General features: G+C 37.1%; 1 protein-coding gene across 3 annotated transcripts in view; it reads right to left on the bottom strand.

Moving 5' to 3' along the window:
• Positions 1-27: 27 nt before the first annotated feature.
• Positions 28-22374, bottom strand: part of FARP2 (FERM, ARH/RhoGEF and pleckstrin domain protein 2) — a gene marked incomplete at its 3' end in the record, with an annotated part of 49812 nt that continues 27465 nt past the window's right edge. Inside the window, 15 exon segments of one of the 3 annotated variants that reach the window (XM_072407823.1) lie at positions 28-179; positions 1335-1442; positions 3135-3244; positions 3401-3495; positions 4392-4468; positions 4685-4705; positions 5332-5421; positions 6152-6220; positions 6300-6430; positions 8457-8694; positions 10808-10883; positions 11940-12082; positions 12423-12503; positions 14473-14609; positions 22020-22221. In XM_072407823.1, the coding sequence (XP_072263924.1) occupies positions 28-179; positions 1335-1442; positions 3135-3244; positions 3401-3495; positions 4392-4468; positions 4685-4705; positions 5332-5421; positions 6152-6220; positions 6300-6430; positions 8457-8694; positions 10808-10883; positions 11940-12082; positions 12423-12503; positions 14473-14609; positions 22020-22221 (1730 nt within the window). 3 annotated transcript variants of the gene reach the window in all.

Raw genomic sequence — 22374 nt, forward strand, 5'->3', positions numbered from 1 at the left:
TGGTAAGCTCAAAACGTCATTACAGACCTTCTCCATGTATACTCGCTGTCTGCTCTGAAGAAATACACATGTGATTTGAAGTGCAGTTTGAAGACATGACGGCAGTTAACGGGATCTGAATTTGATGGAATGCTGACTGTGTAACCCAGAAGCGGCAGAGAGGCAAGCGGGGAATCTTCCTGCAGACATGCAAATCAACATTATATACATCAAATATCAAGTTACAACAATCATAACAAATCTCTTTAATTTCCGGAATCTAATTGCTATTTTTTTAATGATCAAATTTTATTTTCAGTGATAAACTGTATTTCCCCTATTTGGCAAGTTTACAATTTTTGACAACCAGATGTTCCATTTGATTGTATGGGCTAACTAAGCTTCACCTTTTCTACTACAATGTCCATTTTAAAATGTTGGAAAGCATCCAATGAGCTTTTAAAAGAGGTGACCAGAGTGCTTAAAACAAACAGCATTGATACCTATTGTGGCCTAAGGCATTTTCTTAAGTGATGAATGCTTTCTGTTGATCTATAAAGTCAGACTAATCGCCACTTTATAAATATGCAAAAAGGCTAATTTGCAAATACTGGTAACTCACCATTATCCATAACTCATAAAAATGGCACACAAGCCAACCAAAAAAAAAAATCTGAGTTCTGTGACATTAGCAAGCCAACACTTCTCACATCAATCCTGTGGCTCACGTGTATTCTCTGTGTCCTAAACATCCATATTTGGGGCCTCTTCCCAATTGGATATTGAGTTTCTGCTGCTGCCATTATACTGCCTTGTCCTTTTATGGAACATTCCATTTTAATATCAAGTCAATACATAGTTTATGGTATGGTATAGTATGTAGTATAGAAATAGGCCTATGTTCAATTACTCTCAAGCATTCAGAAAGTACATTTATCTGGAATCCAGGAATCCCAGTGGGTGTTAGATAAGAGGAAGTTTACAGTATTAGTAGGCAAATATAATTAAAGAATCGGATTGACATACTATGCTATGATGATACCATATTAGTTTTGGAATAGATTGAGAATTATATTTTTTGGTATATCATCCACAATTAATGTAGCTGATAACCACAACCAGAAGACAAGGATTTGAAAAGCTTGCAATGATTTTCACAGCTGTATGAGTAAAACACTCAGTTACTTCTGTTATTTCTTTTAAAATAATATTCTGAACCCTGATAGGATAAAAAAATGTCATCATTCGTTCACTTTTGCATTAGAGTTAGGTAAATATTAATGTTCATGTTGGATACTTGTATCTGTTTGTAGATGGCGTGAAAATTCTTTCGAACAAAAACTTATATATTTTACCTGGTGTGTTTTGTAAAAGAAAAGGCAGAAACTGGTGAAGATCACCCACAGGCGCTGCCAGCCATTGCTGTTTTTAAACTTCCGGAGCAAGTAACCAGAAAGCTGGTTCTGGAAGAAAAATGAGAGTTTTCATGGTAAGCCATATGCCAGTATGCAGTACATTTAGATTTTACTGTATTTCCAGTTTTAAAATTGATTTGAATAAAACTGAAAAGCAGGGTATGATTTATAATTAAGAAGTAACCTTTGCCAATAAACCCTTTCCTTTGCAATGAAGGATTGGACAGTTTGCAATATTAGACATGACACCCTCTAGTATTATAAACCCACGTCATCATGCTGACTGGTAAAATGGATTAAGCTGAGGAGATCAGAGTTGAAATTAGCATTTCTTAGCTTGGCCCTTTCAACAACAGCTGAGAAGTAGCTATTACAAAATTAAAAAAAATTTAAATCATAAAGGTATTTGTATCTACATAAAGGGATATTTTTAAAGTAAATATATAGGTCAATAGTATGTGCAATCCGTGTTCAATAATGTATTTTTGTTTGCATGTATTTCCTTTACCTTGGATCTTACTATGTCCCCAGCTAGATACAAAATATTTCATGATATAGTGCCATGCAGGTTTTAGACTTTGGGCCAATCTGCTCATTTTATTGAAGAGCAGCTGGAATTGTCTGTGTTATTTTAACTTCCAAGTAGCTGGAAATTTACTAACATGTGTTGCAAAGGGTAAAAACAATTGCCTAACAAAAGGATTACCCTGCAATAATTCTCCATCGGTGAATGTAATTGTCATATTTTCAGGGCTAAAGCTGTAGATTAAGAAATAATTCGGCTGTAAACATGAACAATGCATTAAGCAGTCCAGAGAAGTATTTCAAATCCCCATAGTGGACACAAGTACAAGAGGTCTGAATACCACTGCCCTACTTGTCCAGATGACCAGTTCTCCAAAATGTGAAACATTTATATAGTACCTATAAAGCATGGCACTGTAACAGTGTAAAGAAAGGTTTTGTGATCAGAGAAGATGAAAGGTGAAAATCAAACACTGCCCACACCTTCTGCAAACATATAATAAAAAAAAATATACACGCTGCCAATGTTGACTTCTCATTGTAAAAGGAGAGTTGCAGCATGCTGATACTTTGGCATAAATATTTTGTAAGTCAATGATTGGAAACAATTATAAAGATAAGGATTTCTTTTTTTTTTTTCCTAGTGACTCAGCCGTTTTGAAGCCAGACACAGCCAAGTAACTAGCATTTTCAGATAGTGGCAGCTCTCTATATACTTCTCATAATCGGGCACACTCTTGTCATTAAAGGCTTTATTACAAAAAAAAAAAAAGAAGTACATGGGGTTCAGATATTTGCTCCATCAATGTGTAGATTAACAGTATGTAATTATTTATTTGAAGTATATAAATGTACATGCTACTAAATCTGGGTAAAGAGCAGTCGTAAGTAAACCTTAAATCATAGTGGAATTATCCACAAGGCAGCTTTAGCAAAAGCCTGGGACCCAGCTACAATATTCATTCAAACAGGATAGTGCAATTGGTAAAAATGTACCCCTGCCTGTTACAAGGAAGAATACACTTGTAGGAAAGTGGTGTCTGATGGTCCATGCTTATACAGCAAATAGGACAGCTTATCTGCTTCCACTACAATCCTTACGTGTGTCATCGAACTAGATGGGGGCACGGTGGACATTCCTCCTTACCTCAAATGTGTATATAGTAGGTTCTGTTCGGGGGTAAAGCAGTCACTTACAAAATGTCTGTGAATTACCTCCATCATAGTAATGTGATCAGGCAGGGACACACTCTGGTTCCGGTACCAACACACATGACTGAGCGTGTTAGGGCGATGATTTTGGCCTGGAGTCTGGATCTGTGGTTCTGTGATAGAAATAACAAGAATACAAGGTGAACATTGAGCAAGTACAAAGTCCAATGTCACGCATTGTATCCTCATGCAATCAAATATAAATGTGTAATGATACTTAATGGCTTTAATGACACAAGGAAGGGTTATATTACAGGAGAAATACTCACGCTGTAATGACTGGGCAGATAATTCACTGTATCTCGGAGCCCTGCTGATAGCAGCATTCAAATCATCCAGCCAGCGTCTCATATCCACCTGAGTGCTAAATCACATGAACACAAAGTAACAGAGGATGAGTGATCATTGATACTGGCTATGTGTTAGCTGAATATTTTGTAATTATTGTTTTTATACCATACTAATAAAGCCACAAAGGTAAATATATGGATATGCAATATTTTGTTATGGTGTTATTATTGGTTTTATCTGCCATTATTATAGTCATTAAGATAATTCATGTATGTATTTTCATTGCTTTAAAACCCCTACCACAAAAAGAAAAATATAAAAACCAGCAGTTGCTCCATGATACTGCCATACTGAAATCTTAAGCTGCGTACACACGTCAGATTTTTATCGCCCGATAATCGGCATCGGCCAGATATCGGGCGAAAATCTGGCGTGTGTACAGTCGGCGTCGTCCATCGTCCGAACGACCGTCCTGGCGGATCCACGGACGATGAACGACGACCGATCCTAATGAAAGGGAAGGGGGAGAGCACGCAGCAGGGTGCCGCTCCGTCGCTCTCCCCCTCTCCATAGAGCATGGACGGTGCTGTATGTACATACATCGTGCTACATGTACATACATCGTGTAGTCCTTTGTCATTGTAAAGGATCGTGAAAGATCCTTTCCAACGACAAAAATTGCACGTGTGTACGCAGCTTAAGGTTTATTTTGAGTGCCATGGGACAATACCAACTCTCCTCCCTTTTCCCTAAAGAGTTGCTGGTGGCAGAATGCATTACAGGTAAAACATTATTAATGATTAACTTACTAAACCAAGATGTAAACTACACAGAGAGTACTGCAGAATTCAATTTATTTCACAAACTGAGCAGATTCCAACAAAAACAGTTCAGAAATATTGCAAACATTTTATTATTAATTATTCCACAGTTACCATTGTTTACATTCACCTTTAAGCATGAGCTCACCTGGCAGCCACTCCTATAGTTGTTTGTGCAGAGTAGATAGTAAAGCAGTGAGGAACAGAACTCTGACTGTCCTCAGCCTATGGACAGGGACCACAGAGTTAGAGATAAAAGACAACATGATAACAAATTTTATACAGGGAAAGATGTAGAAAACAGGGAATAGTACAGTCAATAAGATAGACACACACATTACACACACACAGATCAAACTTGATAACAGGGCAAAGGTTTGACACACAAATAAAACTATGCCTGACCCATGAACACAAATAATGCTGTCCATCGGTACTTACTGGAGGATCCAATACCATCAGCTGAAATTACAGTCGTAAAGAAGAATAAGAAGAATTACAATGCATGGTAAAGGGAAAAAAAGAAGCCAAGAAGCAAGTCGATAGGCAACCCTATTGTGGTAATTTTGCTATAGGACTTTTTTTTAGATGTTACATTATTTACTATCTTCCCAAAAATACACCATCTACACCAAAAACTACCGCAGGGGAAATTAAGGACAGCAGCAGGTTACTCAAATGGCACATTAGTGGCAGGTAATGGTTATTAGTGGTAATCTCATTACAATAAAAACTGTGCCTCTACATGGGGGCAACTTGTAGTTTTTGTAGGTAGTAAGTAGTAAGCAAATGCAAGACCTTAATCTGTTAACAGGAAAATAAAAAACATAACAAGTTCTAAGTTTAAGTAAACAAAACTACATACATATTTTTTTGAATTTTCAAAGATAGTACTAATTACCACTAATCAGCATGATTGCTTTAAATTTGCCTTGTTCAGTTTTGGGTTTAGTTTACTTTTAATTTTTTTTTAGCTGTGACAACTTAATGAAGAGGAAACTCTAGTGGGGACTATGAACAAAGACAGGTATTCTATTAAAGCTCTGATTTGTTTTGCTTTGCCTCATATTTGTCCCTTTAATACTCACCAGCATCCCATGGAGAGGCAGGCGCCCATGAACCCGAAACTGGTTAGTGCAGCTCAGGCCTTTTCGTGTGTATATCAGCATATCTGAAAACTAAAGAAACAAAAACTAGCATTAAAAACACATTTATATTAATCAATGTATACACTGATTATCTTATCTTTAAATATTTGCCTGGAGTTCAACTTTAAATATATCATTTTAATCAAAAATAGAAAAGTTTCATATCAGAAGATTTATATTGGCAGCAGGTCATGGGTATATTTCATTACAATTATCTTGCCACAGAAATATTGAATTTTCTTTACTTTGCCACTGTAGAAGAGCACTACATTGAAGAATTTGTACAACAAATTTTTTTCTTAACAGAAATTAAAAATAAATGATTAGTGATGTATGTAAATTCTAAAAGTAATTACTAATTGTGATACAACAATTTCCTTGGAGGAAACTGTGTTGCAAAAAAAAATGTTTTTCTTTTTTGAAGTCTGAAGGCAACCAAATGTATAGTTGAGAGCAATTCAAAACATGGAAACCATTAAAAAAGAACAAAAAAATAACAAAGCTGCCAAAGTAAACCAATTCGGGTTTATGTATCATATAGTAATGTGTCCTAGCTGAGTTGTGGTTAACAGGATTATCTTCCAAATATCTCAATGTTGGGAATTAACAGCTCCTAAGGGAACGGATTGTCAAAAGAGGTAAAGTATTTGAAAAAATGCATGAAAAGGGGATTAATCTGTCTCGTGTTTGTGGTTTTAGACAGTAGCAACACAAACTTTCCTCTATCTTAGATACATCAGTTATTATTTGCAGGACTTACCAGGTAGAACATGCGTGGCTGCAAACCATTCTTGGTCAGTTTGTATAGACAGCCCTCTCTAATAAATTCCTGAAGAGGAGACAAATATATCACAATGCCAAATAAACAGAAAGAAATAGAATGACCTTATGTTCACTGGCATACTTACACGGCCCGGTGAAGACAGATGCTCTCCTCCCAGCAGATCTTTCTCAAGCTGGTCCAGTCTTTGCAGATTCTGCAGGTGCAGCAGACGGTGACGAAGTCGAGAACTTACCGCACTGGCCTCACCTAAAGCCCCTGAAAAAAAAAAAAGCGTCCATCATTATACCTGTCCCTTCTGCAATAAAGGACCGGCCTGGTCACAGTTTTTTTTTATGCACAGTTTAGTTTCACATTAAGTCACACTTTTCTACTGGTCTTCCTTTTTCCTACAGTTTTGGGAATGTTCTGACTCCATTGTCTAGCCATCCTATGGTATTGGGCTGCAAATCCCCACTTGCCTGTTTAAAGTACACCTGTCATATGAAAATACAAATATAAACTGCCTGGTTATGTCCAATTTCTAAATGGCCATGGCCTGGACAAGCTGTCAAGAATGGAATAAGATCCTTTTGATGAACAGAAGGTTTTAGGGAACTAAGGCCCAACATTTCTAGTCTCCATCAGTCGTCAAGAATAATACACATGGAACAAAGCTGGTGACATCAGTGCAAGAATAGCTGTAATAAAGTACCAGATACTCAGGAAGAACCAAGGAAGAAGGTCAGGGCAGGCAGCAGATGGTAAGCAGAAATCTTAAATCCAAACAAAGGGCAATATAGCATATATATAGCAAATAAGTCAAGTAAGTTCCAGGATGAAACTGGAAAAATAAATATGAAATATGGAAAAATAAACTCTGCATAGAGATATAGCTTTTTACAGGCACTAAGTTACAGTCAGGTTTTAGCTCAGTGCTGAATGACATTTGGTGTGGACCGGTAATGTGACCATGCCAAAGTGCTGGATATCTGGCAGCAGATGGTGTGGGCACTGCATAAACACAGCACATTACACCAATCCGAGAAAAGCATGTGAATCAATAGAATTGAGGGAGCTAACCGCCTTTGGACTGCAGTATGTGTGAATGCTGTCAGATCATTGCACACAAAGCCTTAGAATGTGGTTTGGTTAACATTACAAAATCTCTTATATTGCAGATATCCAAAGTGGATGCCACCAAGGCTTGTAGCAAATGCAATCATTGTATGAGCTGTATTTTATAATAAACCAACAACCAACCACCACTGTGTATGCCCTGGGTCTTCAATGAGCTCAATGTAAGACTGAAGAACAATATTTAGCTGCATCACAATATATATATGACAAATACATAATAAAAGTACTAGAGCAAAAAAAGGCTACCAGGTTCAGAAGTTACTTTTAGATTTTTAGAAAGAGAATTAAACCACTACCAGACTGGGGGCGAAGGAATGTGAGTTTTAATTATTGAAATCCCTGTCGCCCAGTTTTCCAAAGCAATAAATCTATGATGCAGAGGAAAGCAAACACATGCATACTGCAAGCAGCACCGGCAACTGTTAGGGGTTTCCATGTTTAATATTTAGAATGGGAACCTGGATATGAAAAAGTTTTTAACAATCTTCTTAGTATTGCTCTGCATAAATTTTAGAGTGATCAGTTTTTATTTTTAATGATCTGCACTTAAATCTAAAATGCAGATATATTTTCCAACTGTAAAAATACTATATTCCAAACTTTTTCTGTTACTATAATGCTTAAAAACTGCATTTCTAAAGTGTTGATTTGACTATGTGAGCTCCTTATTAATCATCATTCTGGTGACCCCCCATTCCTTATTGTCCTGTTTACACCCTACCTGTTTATTTTTATGTTTTTGTTAATGTTTTGTGTATACTGGACATTCATCTTTTATTTTCTAACCATATGGGATTATACTGTTTAGTTTACATTTTGCTGATATTTTTCAATATGTTATTTGTATGATCCTTTTTGATGTACTGTTAATTATCCCGTATACTGTACACTATGTTTATATCTTGTCCTTTCTCTGTTTTTTTCTGTTATTGTTTATGAAAATTCTTAATAAAAATCCAGTTCAAGATTTAGGGCAGAAACAAGTATTTTTTTCACTTATTGAACACTTATATTAAAACAACTTCAATATCATATTAAACAAATCCGAAAAATTAAGATAAATTTATTGCTAGCTTCTAAATAAAAAAATAAAGATTGATTGAATGATTTTTAGATGAAGGAGTTGTGGAACTGAATGTTGTCCACTTAAGTAGACAAGGCTTACTTTGACAGTTGTTGTAATCATGGTGTGAAGGTGGATAATGGCGACACAGCCGCTCTAGTACTTTTTCATACTGCAGGGGGCGCTGTAAAGGCTTCAACAAAAGGCAGCTGAGTGGTAGGTAACACACTCTCTGCTGCTCGAATTCTTGCAACAGCATTTGGAGTTCATGCTTCCCATGAGTTGTCCTTTGCATTTCCAGAAAGACTTCTTCTAGATTGTGCAATGATGGGAGCAATGCCTGTAATACACACATGTGGATTGGAAAGATTGGAAATGATTGCATGTAAAACATTCTTTTCAACTCCATGAAATGACATCCTCTTAATATTATTATTACTACACAGTATTGATATAGCACCAACATATTGCACAGCGCTTTACAAAGTCCATATTCATGTCACTAGCTGTCCCTCAGAGTATATTCTCAGAGGCATATCTCAAGTCTAAGAGAACACATTTTTATTTGTTTCTTATGCAGTACTTTATAATAGACCAGTATTTCTAATTATAATTACTTTCCATCTTATTATTCCCCTGGAATGTGTGGTCCAGCAAATCTATTCGTTTCCCCTGACACAGCTCTTTATATCTTCCACCTCTTCTCCGTATAGTATAACAGGATTTATATGGCACCAACATACTACGCAGCGCTGTACATTAAATAGGGGTTGCAAATGACAGACAGTGACACCGGAGGAGGAGAGGACCCTGCCCCGAAGAGCTTACAATCTAGGTGGTGGGGGGGAAGTAATACACAATAGGAGGGAGATATGTAGTGGAGGTAAGTAGTGAGGGAGACAGAAGAAGACGGGTAGGCAAGTTTGAAAAGCTGTTTTTTGAGTGCTCTTTTAAATGAGCAGACGTAGCAAGTAGGAGCAAGCTGAATAGGACGAGGAAGACCATTCCAGAGTTGGGGTTGGGGTTGCTCTAGAGAAGTCTTGTTTCCGTGCATGTGATGAGGTTATGAGTGAGGAAGTCATTAGTAGGTCATTGGAGGAGCTAAGAGAGCGGCTAGGGGAGAATTTTTTACCAGGTCACAAATGTAAGTGGGATAAGAACTGTGTACTATGAATGACACAGACTAATCCTGAGTTTCTTCTAAAGAAGCAGCATTTATTGGCAGTGAATCACATAGGGGTGAAGGAGTTTCTACTGTATTATATACATTGCCAGACATGTTCCTTGTCACTGAAATTCTAAGTGATATCATTGAAGAATTTTGTTCTGACTTTGTCCGTTTATGCTGAAATACATCTGAAGGCTATACTAATTGCAGTCTAAAAATATATTCGATTTTATTGTCAAACCCAAAAAAGTTTTTGTTATTTATTATGTATGGATCTTTGTGTAGCCAAAACATGTATTTAGGTAAATTGGCTTTCCCCCTATTTGACTGTTAAAGACATATGACTATGGTAGGGACATTAGATTGTGAGCCCCTAGTGACATGACTATGGACTTTGTACAGCGCTACATATTATGTCAGCACTATATAAATACTCGATAATAATAAAAATAAAGTGAAAAATCCAATTTTATGTCAGACTGGGATGGGGTTTGCTTGCTGTATGAACCTTCTACATTTCCTTTATTAAATAATATCATTACCCTTATTATTCATGTCTACCCATAAAAATCAAAGAGTATTCAGCCAAAACAAATTCAAATGGTTAAAATCCCTGTCAGTTTTCTTTTTCCCCTTTATAGGTCCATTTTGGGAACTTTTTTTACTTCCTTTTTTTTATTTTAATGTACGCCTGCTAAATTAGTTGAAACTGAATTCCTGGCACAAAAAACATCAATTCAAATGTGTTACTCGGTAGCTGCAAAGGAGAAAACCCAATCCGCTTGTTGCAGCAGTGAAATCATCACAGTTCTGCATATACCTGATGCAAAGAGCAAAGCTGCAGAAGGGACCCAGCAGTTCCACCCAATGCCTGCCTGACTTTAAATAATAAATTCTTATCAATAAATTCAGATTTGGTAATAGGAACAAACAAGTGTAATACTTTTGCAACTTTCCGCTTATGATGATGGCATCATGTGGATCACGGAGATGAAACATTCCATCATTTTGGATACAATGAATACCGGTAATCGTTACAGTTATAGTTTTTATTGTTATCTGTGGGCAGCTGAGGAAATTTCCCTTCACTTCCTGTTTTTGCGATAGCGTTGTTGGATAGGAAAGGGGGACATTTTTTCAAACATTCCCCACACTATAAAAACAAACATTACTGTTTAAATGCTTTTCCCTGTTGCAGATAATCTGTATATTGTTCGTTATAGATATGTTAAACTCTCAGAAACAGAACAACAGGAAACAGATGTGTACATACTCATAATCTCACCCGCAAGGCAGTCATTTTCCTTAACATGAAATCTCCAAGTATTTGCATGTCCTTAGTATGTGCAGATCTTCTTTCCCTGCAAGAAACACAAGATAGAAACTTTAGAGTAAAATAAATGAGCATAAAAGTAACAAACCATAACATAAACATAAGAGAATAAAGTACACACAGTACATATCATACACTGAGCACTATTATTATTTCTGAATAACAATGGCAAATAAGCAACTCTTTATTATACTGACATATGGGTAAACAGGGGTTACTAGAGGTCATTATGTACAGTATATGATTATTTTATATGATATTGGCATTCTTTGTTAGGCTTTATAAGGGATACAAGCACATTTCTAATACAATTTACCATATTTATCACATTTGGCATTAATGTAGTCTGTGATTTATTACAACATTTATTATTACAGTATTGTTTTCCTGATCTATCTTACAGACCCACTTACAGCAAGATCATTGAACCATCAAAAACTATCCTTTGTTTAGCCATTCAGACTTGATCTACATGACTCAATGGGTGGCCATGAGTGACCTATCTGTACAAAAGTTTATTGCTTACTTTTAGATCATAAAAAAATAATTAAAAACCTTAGAAGTATTACACGTAGATTTTCTAAAAATATCTGGGCAAATATCTGTGTATACTTGTGCTAGTCAGTCTTAGCCCCTTTTCCATGTTTAGCAGCAATGTGCTGATTTTATTTGTTGGTCAAGCATATGGGAAGACAACAATAGGTTTTAGTGGAACACTTCTACCTCCTGACATTCTCCATAAAATATCAGACATTATATGACTAGCATGAGGAACTCCCAAGCAAAATGGGCCATAACGTCCCCTTAAGGTTTGTATTCTTTACCTTGAAGCCCTTCTCTTACTTGAATGCAGCAATAGTAGGAATAGCCAGACCTACTCTATGGGGGGTAAAAAAAGAAAATCTACATTCCAGTTTGGGTTTCTTTGGGGATTTTCTTGCATATTCGTTGTTGAGGATTATTGGCAAATAGAGTAAACAGAGAAATTCTTCTGTGCCATTTATAAATGTAATTGGCTCATTATTTCAAATAAATAAATACATACAATAAATACAATATTCTGTACTACACTGTTTGTAGATACCAAAGGTTAAGGACATCCTCCAGCTGCTGCAAAAATTCCTGGTGGAAATGCTGTATTGGTTCCATGCATGAAAATAATGGTTTCATCTGCTGTTCCAAGGTTTCCTGGAGTTCCCCGCCTTTACACAGTGCTCGGTACAGCCACTATCAAAGAAGAACATCATGTCTATTATACGACACAAATGAAATCATTGACGATATTACAGATAATAGAAGGCTGAGTGTACATACTAGAAATGTGTACTTTAATAACACAAAGTATTAGTCATTTCATCCATTATTCACATTGTTGGAACACAGAAATAACTCTTTCTAATCATAGTCTCTGAAAGCAAAAATTTGGGATATCGGCTGGAGAAAATATATGTGTATTCAGAACATAAATTAGCTTCCCATGTGCATAATAAATTCTAAAAAAATAAAGTGAACAAGAAGTGCAATGGAAATACCTATTATCTGGCAGAGTTATCAGCTGCATACTTACCAATGTTATGACTTCAATATCCTTTAGATGAGAGGTCTCTGTGCTCAGCATTTCCTTAGTGATGTAATAAGCCTCATCCATCTGCTGATAGTTAAAAAAAATCCATTTAATATTAAAGTTACAAGTAGGTATTCATCCATTACATGCACACCTGTGTATACATTTCTAAAAGTCAGAATTATTAAAAAAAAATTTTTGTAGAGTTTATGATCTGAAAACTGAGCAGCTGTGGAATTTTGGCAACCAGTTATCTGGTTTAAAAAAAACCAAACAAGGTTTAAATGGAATAGATGTGCTATGCGCTCATGGAAGCAGCCATTATTCAACAAAGAGCCACATACTTTATCAGTTCCAGATGAGCATTAAAATAGAACCCACATTTATAGAAAAATACATGACAGCTTCTAAAGGCAGAAAATAATGATCTGAGGATTGCATGTGACCGGCGAAACCACTCCAAGAAATAAATGAAAAAAAATAAAAATAAATATATATATATATATAAAAAGAGAGGGGTGTACGGAAGGACTCTTTAAAACACAAACAAACAAACTAGACAACACATACTAGATAATTGTTCTGCAAGAGGAATGTTCATGATCATCTTGAGCAAACTCCAGTGAGTTCAGGGGATTGTGGCGTCAAGAATCCCACTCATTCTCCACCCTCCCTACTTCATAGAACTGAGCAGTGCCAAGCGTGCAACGTTTCTTCCTTTTCATAGGATGATTGGGAAGTGGTATTTGGCTCATTTCAATGACAAAATTCACCCACATTTGCTATATGTATATACAGTTAGGTCTATAAATATTTGGACAGAGACAACTTTTTTCTAATTTTGGTTCTGTACATTAACACAATTAATTTTAAATGAAACAACTCAGATGCAGTTGAACTGCAGACTTTCAGCTTTAATTCAGTGGGTTGAACAAAAAGATTGCATAAAAATGTGAGGAGCCAAAACCTTTTTTTTAACACAATAACTTAATTTCAGGGGCTCAAAAGTAATTGGACAATTGACTCAAAGGCTATTTCATAGGCTGGTGCAGGCAATTCCTTCATTATGTCTCAATTAAGCAGATAAAAGTCCTGGAGCTGATTTGAGAGGAGGGGTGCTTGTATGTGGACAACATGCAGTCAAAGGAGCTCTCCATGCAGGTGAAACAAGCCATCCTTAAACTGCAAAAACAAGAAAAACCCATCTGAGAAATTGCTACAATATCAGGAGCGGCAAAATCTACAGTTTGGTACAGCTCAACTTTCATCTGAATTGTTTCATTTAAAATTAATTGTGGTAATGTACAGAACCATAATTAGAAAAGTTTTCTGTCCAAATATTTATGGACCTAACTGTATATAAATATGAATGTCTCATTCAGAGGCACATGGTTTCATTTACCTTGAGAATTCTGATCAGAATTTTGCACATTCCAAGCAGCTGGGGCCATGTCAGGACACTCAGCATTGTACATTGAGCTGTGCATGTGCAAACATAGAATATGACTGAGAACAGACAGGTAAGCTAATGTTACTGCTGAAGGGACATCATCTGTTTGCTTCCATTTTTCTTTCCCCAATGGACTATTAATATTTAAGACCATAAATGTTGATCACAACATGAATAAACAGTTCCTGTGGGCTGTAGGAGCAGCACCATGACAAAGATCCAGAACCCCACAGGGCCATAATTGGTGCTCCATTTCTGGATTGAATGCAGAATACTTTCCTGTGTCATTCTTGTGTCAGAGCAAGTCTCTTCTATAATTTTTGATGTACTAATTGGCAGAAATATTGCAGTTTGAATTTCAACTTTCTCCCAGTAACTACACTAGAATCATCTCTGTGCCAAGTCTGAATGTGATTTGCAGTGTCTACTAACAAATCTGAACACGTAGCTCCTAAAGTAACTTGGAAACATAACCTCATGATAAATATTTGTTTGTCTTTTTTAAACACATAAATGATTTCTGCTTTAAATTGTAGGTAAAAGAATGGAATGGGACTGGACATTGGCTGGGAAGTAATTTGTTCTGTTACAGACTATCCCAACCTTGGTCTCAGATGTTTCTTCTGCATCATATGGCCTGGCACTTCCAGTGTCACTTAATGATGGACTCAACAATGGGGAACCAGCAGACTGGGAATGAGGGGAAGGCAATCTCAATGTAACCGGGGACAAATGACAACCTACACAAAGAGAAAGAGGACATTAATAGATAAGAAATATAATTTTACACAGTTGTGTGCACTCTTGTCATATACAGTACATGCAGCATTAACTTAAATGTGAAATTGTTATTCACACATTTCAAGATAATTGACTGAATGCTACTAAAGGTTATAAAGCCCAATGTAAGCCAAAACTGAGTAAGGCAAGCTGATAATTGTAAATTATGAGTTACCTGAAAGCTGGATACACACGTGCAATGGTTTTCGTCCCAAATTCGGCTCAGGGTTATCAGACGAGAATCTTGCGTGTGTACAGGCCTCGTCGTCCATCGTCCGAATCACCACCTGGCGGATCCACGGACAATGGACGACCGCATGGAAGTGAAGGGGAAAGAGCGCAGTGGGGTGCCACGCCATTGTTCTCCCCCCTCCATAGAGCAGAACGGAGCTGTATGTACAGCACTCGTTCATGCATCGTGAAAGATCCTTTCCAAACACAAATATTGAAAATAACTGCAAAAACCAATTGTTCTACCACCCTATACACGCTAGACCTGCCGGTGAGGTTCCTCTTATTGCTCATTCCTCTCCTTTCCATAACAGCGCTGTCTGTTCTAGAATTGCTGAAAACAATCACAAGATCATTTTCAGCTACATAAATTTGACGTTGGACATAGCTTGAGTTTCATTTTAACAGATTAAGGTCTTTCAAACGCTGACCACCTAATGCAAGTGAAGTATAATGAATGCTTCTCCCCCCATATTCAGTATTCAGGCACATTTCTGCTTATCTGTTCCTACTGTAATGCATTCTGTGTTTAACACTCCAGCTTCAGGCTCCAAACTCAGCCAGGACACACGGAGTTGGGATGTTCTCCCCACGTTTGTGTTGGTTTCATCCAGGCACTCTGATATCCTCCCACATCCCAAAAACATAGTAATAGGTTAGGTAATCCCCCCCCCCCCTATTAACTTAGACTACATTAATGACATATGGCTAGATAGTAGGGACATCAGACTGCAGGATATAACTATGAACTGTAAATTTAAGTGGAGGATGTCAGTGCTAAATAAATGCATAAATACTAAAATGAAGTCTGGTTGTCCTTCTTCACGATTGACAGTCCCACTGGCTGAAGATATGAAATGTGTAATGCCAAAAAATTTACCCATTAATCAGGTATTTTGTCCAATATTTTGATTCCATACACCATTTGTATTTACTTATATTGGGATTGCTATTAGAATTTGCCTTGTTCTGTTTTGAGTTTAGTTGGGCTTTAAAAGGAATGGTGGACAACATAACAAAACACAAAGAACACATTTCTATGAAGAAATAAGTAGTGTCTCACTTAGGCTTCTATTCCCTGGCACTGTCATATATCATTACATATACTGTGACTTGGTATTATTGTTAAAGTAAGTATTGTTCTTTGAAAGATGATGGAGAAATCTATGTCCCAGTTTACTCCCAAGAACTTCCCATAATGATTCATTGTTTAAATTGGATGAATTAATCCTGCAGATTTATAAACCACACTTGAATGTGTTCAGCAGCTTGTATCGGAGCATTATCCTTCAGCACAATGGAAATTTTCATAAGGAAGTTTTCATATTTGGGTAATTCTGGTCCTGCCAATTGCCTTGTATTCCTTGGCAGTTACATCCCATGCAGAAAAAGCAGAGACCTAATCTGTTTAACAAAATCACATTCTGGACTATTCTCTATGTACAGCAGTTGACAACTGACAATAGATATAAATCTTAAAACTCTAACCCATGCAATATCTGCTTTTCTTTTAAAATTGCAGAATGAACTTTTCAATTAAAAGCATTTCATCCAAAAAATGGATAATCTTCCAGGTATGGAGATTCTTTATTTACAAGAAAATATCACAGCTGCAGGATTGATAGATGCATTCCAAATGAGTGCTTAATCATAAGGCTAAGAAGCTCATGTGAGGTCAACTTTGTGTAACAGATATACAGTATATGCAGAGACCAAGCATCAATACTGAGGATATGTATGTCTCCCATGTGGCAGCAGTTCCCTTTAAGTTTATTAAGGCAAAAAAGCACCTTGTGATCTTGCCATGCTATAAGGATCCATTGTTAGACACTTCCTGTTTTGGGATGATCTTCTGTGTTGTCACCCTGTCACATTGGTCTAGAGGAGACTGTTCATTGCTGTGCTAACACAATGAGTGCAGACAGGTCCCACCAACGTCGCCATCATCGAATGAAGAATAGAGAAAGTGTGGATGATGTTTCCAAGAAAGATTTGTCAAAAAGTGCACAGATATTTAAAGAATGAAAGCCAAGAAGTCACCATGAATTCATGAAGACTAAGAATAGGAAAGGAGCTCAAATGAGAGAATCTTTAAAATCATCAAAAGAGAGGTTAAGGCAGAGAAAACATAGTGCTGAAAAAGATGTAATGAAGAACTGAAAAAGAAGTTTCAGCATGGAATCATCACAATATATGATGTGGTGTGGAACATGCAAATATTACATCACCTTGTACTCAACAATAATTTATTCCTAGACTGAGCCCATGATGCAAGTGCATAAAAAGGTTTATATAAGTGCACAAGACTTTATAAGTATAAAAATATCACCAATGGCGATTAGTGTTTTTAGATTGCGGAGTGCACTTCCATCACTGGTGGCTGTTGGGGAGCAATCCCCGGTATTGGCCTGATGGAGGAAGGGAAGTAGCAAATTTCAGTAGACCTTATTCTGGAAGGGCCCCACCATCAGACTAGGAGCTCCCATTGACTGCTGGATGAAAGGAGAACTCCTTGCTGATTTACATTACATGTCAGTGCAGAAGGTTGCATGGAGCCGCAAATAGTGGGGTTGTTTGACTGGTGCACAGCTTGGAGTTGATAAGATATCCATTGCACCCACTGACTAGAGTGTTGCCACCTTAATGTCCTCTTTACACAATACCTATTCAAATAAATTTAAACTTTCTGTGCATAGGTATTACAGTGGTTACATTTAGAGAAACTTCACCCATAGTACACAGTCTTAGGACTAACAATAATAGGAGATTATATGCAAATTTCTCATGCTATTTTTTTATATGAGCTTGCCTGACTTACTTATATTTACTTACTATAAGCAGCTTTAACCAGCAGCCTTTAATCAAAATGTTTACATGTAAAAACGACTGAACTACATTTACAGTGTTTGTAACAAAGAGAAAAAACTAGAATGAACACAGCTAGAAATGTGTAAAAGAGGAGAGCTCCAGCACTCCTTCCTTTATTACAGATACATAAGATATTAAACATATTAAAGGTACAAATGGTTTTATCAAATAGCAGACACTCCCTTTCCTGCAGGTATATTGGCACCAGTATGATTTATTGTACAGACATCTTAATAAAGTAGTGTACAGTCCGCAAACATTTTAAGCAATATTAAGGCACAATTAGAAGATAAATACAGACACAGTAAAGCCCCCGAGGAGCAATTGTACCTAACCATAGTTAACTGTATCATCCCACTTCCTCAGTAATGGGACATGTTTACAAAATTCTATAAAGTAAAACACATTCGTAATGATTATAGAATGAGTACTAAAGAAATCATATTATCCAACACCAGCTACAAAATGTATACAAGAATAAATCACACCCAGAAATGTGACACACAGTGCTATGCTTTGGTTGAGCTATGCAAGTGTAAAATGAACATGTTGTGGCATAAATAAGGGGGCTGTTAATGCTAACTTGTTTTTAAAGATGCATACTCACAAAGACATAAGCAAATACTGTCTAAGTAATTTGTGTATTTCTTGAAGATCTGGGCTAGCAAACCAGTGTGAAATGTCTGTTTGCATGAGGTTCCTGTGTTAGGACCAGTCACTGCTTCTCTATCTTGCTTTCCTTGTATCCAGCCCCCAAGAGCGGACGTTTTCTGCAATCCCCTATAGTGGGTCGACCGGCTGGGTCCTTCCCACAAAACTGCTTTCTGCACTGGCTATGGGCAGCCCAGTGATGATGGCACTACTGTAACACACCACACAAAGTGGATTTTTTATTATATAACTGAAATATATTTCAATTTAGGTTTATGTTCCTATGTATCAGTGTAGTGTCATTTTCATTTATATTGGACTTTAGAAGCAGCTGTCAAATATGTTCTTAAAACATATAACAAAGGAAGCAAAGTGCAGTGACATTTTAGCTATTCAGATCTGTTTGCAATACTTAGGACAATGAAAAAAATCCTGATTGCCTCTAAAACAATACTGCACCTTGTGTTGCATTACTGAAAAGGTACCAAAAAGTACAAGACATGCTAAGCACAAAATCAAAAGCCCAAACTATAAATATGCTCAAATTAGAGCAAAACATAAATACCAAAATATACTATTTATTACCTTTACTGTCCTTTTCGCTCTAAAAAGCATGCATCAGCTTTTTATTACAAAGGGTCAGTGTCAAAATGTTGTCCTCTCCCTATTATAATATCCATAAACCCTCCACTCTAGTCCCTACATGACTACAGTTCATTAAAGTTCCACTTTAAATATATGTGATCAGGCAGGGTTTTATTACAGAAAGGGAAAAGCGATGTCTTTTCTGCAATAAGAATTCTCACCTGTCGGAATGCTCCATGGCACGGTCAATATGATAGGTTGCCAGAAATACCCAACAATCCCGGCATCTCCTGCGGTTACCAGGACTGAATGAACTCCTACACACCTGCATAGGAGTTACATCATCCGGGAAGGCCAATATGGTATAGTGTTGGAGGACTTGAACAGGCTTACTGGTCCTTAAGTCAGCATATGCTCAATTTAGACTAACAGAGACTTCTCCTTTAGTAAGCTTTGTTAAATGTAGCAAAATGGCATGACAATGTCAATTCTCACACAAAGTCAACAGTTCCTTTGGAAAATAGTCAGCAACCATAGATGTGAAACAAAGGAACCTCCATGAGATGAGAACAGTAGAGAGATGTCATTATTACACAGCATACATTTGTGCAGAGTAGTGTTACTATCCCCATGACTGCCATTATATGAAATCTTGGCATGAGATTTGCATTCTAGAGATATAAGCAGCATGCAAGTGTAGCGAGATGCCTGGTGTGACTTGTTTATTCACAGCAATTTATTTAGATGGTTAAGTTGTTAAGCCAACAAAAGCAAGTGTTTGGAATAATCATTCATTAAAAAAACAAAAGGCTTCAGTAAATTCTGCCAAAAGAAAAAGAAAACAAAACTAGTTTACTGTAGTAAAGAATCAAGGTCATCACATATTAGAATTTGCAAGCTGAAGAAGAAACACAAAGACATCTAGTGAGTTAGCCCAAGAACAAAAACAAAGGGCTAAGAAAATTTCAACTTAGGATCAATCAAATTTCATATATAGTATGAAAAGACTAGTAAGGCGTTACAGCTCCAAGTGACATAGAAAAAACAACAAAGGTTATAGAGCTTCAAGCAGTGATATGGATAGAATAGTGAATGCATTAGTGTTCCAAACAGTGACATGGAAAGATTAGTAAAAGTATTTCCAAGTAGAGACACAGTGACGTGAGACTAGTAAAGGTTTCAGAGTTCCAAGCAGTGATATAGAAGAAATAGTAAAGGCATTGGTGTTCCAAGCAGTGATATGGAAAGAATGGTGAAGGTATTAGTGTTCCAAGCGGTGATATGGAAAGAATGGTGAAGGTATTAGTGTTCCAAGCAGTGATTTGTAAAGAATGGTGAAGGTATTAGTGTTCCAAGCGGTGATATGGAAAGAATGGTGAAGGTATTAGTGTTCCAAGTGGTGATATGGAAAGAATGGTGAAGGTATTGGTGTTCCAAGTGGTGATATGGAAAGAATGGTGACGGTATTAGTGTTCCAAGCAGTGATATGGAAGAAATATTAAAGGCATTGGTGTCCCAAGCAGTGACATGGAAAGATTAGTAAAAGTAATATAGTTCCAAGTAGAGACACAGTGACGTGAGACAAGTAAAGGTTTCAGAGTTTCAAGCAGTGATATGGAGAAAATAGTAAAGGCATTGGTGTTCCAAGCAGTGATATGAAAAAATGGTGAAGGTATAGGTGTTCTAAGCAGTGATATGGAAAGAATGGTGAAGGTATTGGTGTTCCAAGCAGTGATATGGAAATAATGGTGAAGGTATTGGTGTTCCAATCAATAAATGTTAATCAGTAGCATAGTGTGGACATTACAAGAGAGAAAGCGAATGGAACACATAAGATTCATGATGACAAGGAAAAACACAGTTAGTGTGAACTATCTGCAAAATCAAACTCAAATATTGTGCCTTAAGTGGTGTTAAAACATAATTGGTGGCATTTGCTTTAAAAATATTATTAGTGTTCCTTAGAAAAATATTCAGATTTGACATATATATTTACAAGAAATCCTAGGTATGGCCATCTCAAAACTGCCATCTGTCAGGAAATAAAGAATAGAATATGTACAATTATCGCATAGGCATATTACAAATCTTGCTGTGCCCAACCATTTTTTTTTTCATATTGACAATGGAATCAACATAATCCCAATTGTTACAGCCACGAAATTAAATCTGAAGTGTATGCCAATTGTTTCAACACCACAAGGTATAGCTGCTTTGCATTCTATCTGATCACCTGATCAGGTTAACGCACTGTTAATACAAAAGAAACAACAATTAGATATCTGGTGGTCCTTTTTTATCCTGCATCCCAAGCTGGTTAAAATTGGCATACTGGGTCAGCGGGTTGCTAAAAAATAAGTTGATGTCAAGTGGGGTCTCTTCCTCAGAGTCCCAAGAATCACCATCGGAACTGCTGGAGTCTTCTGTAGTCGTTGGGGGGTAGCTAAGCTGTTCGAGCTGGTCCAGTATATCACCAAACTGGAGAGCCGAGCTGGATTCTGACCTCACAGAGCAAGCTGGAAAGTTTATCATTGAGCTGGCGGTGGAGTGGTTTTCAGAACGGGAAAAGCTTGGAATACCATTAAGGTTGGTTAGGGAACTGCTTTCAGAGTGATTATGGAACAGAGAGCTACTTTCTGAGCGGTGGTTGAGAAGTGAGCCGTTTTCTGATGGGCTGAGAAGACTCTGCATAAGACTAGCCTGAGCCTTTACCTCAAATAACTCACTAGCATCTGTTGGCCTGGGATTGCCATTGAAATCTCTAACATCCATATCATCCAGATAGTACTCCTCTGGTGAAATGTCCTCATGGTCAGATGCAGACATTCTGCCCCCATAACTATACATCTCTGCTCCTCCACTGAAGGAGATGTCAGCCGGATCATCATCTATAAACTCTTCAGTAAGCAGAAGAGAATCAGAAACACCCGATCCCCACATCCTGACATCCTCACCCTGATGAGCATTTTCTGAATCCAGACTTTCTACTGTATCCTGTCTACTATGTAAGAAAGGGATGGGGTGGGGTGAAAGACCTTGTAAAGGCGAATGAACCGGCAGTCCTGTGCTTTCTGGAATTCTGGCGGGGTCCTCTTGCCTCGGAGAAGATGAAATATTTTCAATTCTGGTATTGATTTTCTGTGAAAAGGAAGCAGGAGGAATGGATACAGGTTGGGGGGACAGGGTATGTGGAGAAGGCACTGGGGGAGTCTTCAGACTCTCAGAGAAAGTGATGATCTGCAAGCACAAACAAAAGATTGATGTAATATGCCTGTTAAACAACAGTATTTATATCTATAAACTGTACAGGTACAACATATCATACGTAAAATGCAGCATAATATTTTTAAATGCAGAAAAGCATAATGAAAGGAAACATGCAGAGAAAAA

This window comes from Pyxicephalus adspersus, chromosome 4 (genome assembly GCF_032062135.1).
Source record: "Pyxicephalus adspersus chromosome 4, UCB_Pads_2.0, whole genome shotgun sequence".
NCBI classification, from domain to species: Eukaryota; Metazoa; Chordata; class Amphibia; order Anura; family Pyxicephalidae; genus Pyxicephalus; species Pyxicephalus adspersus.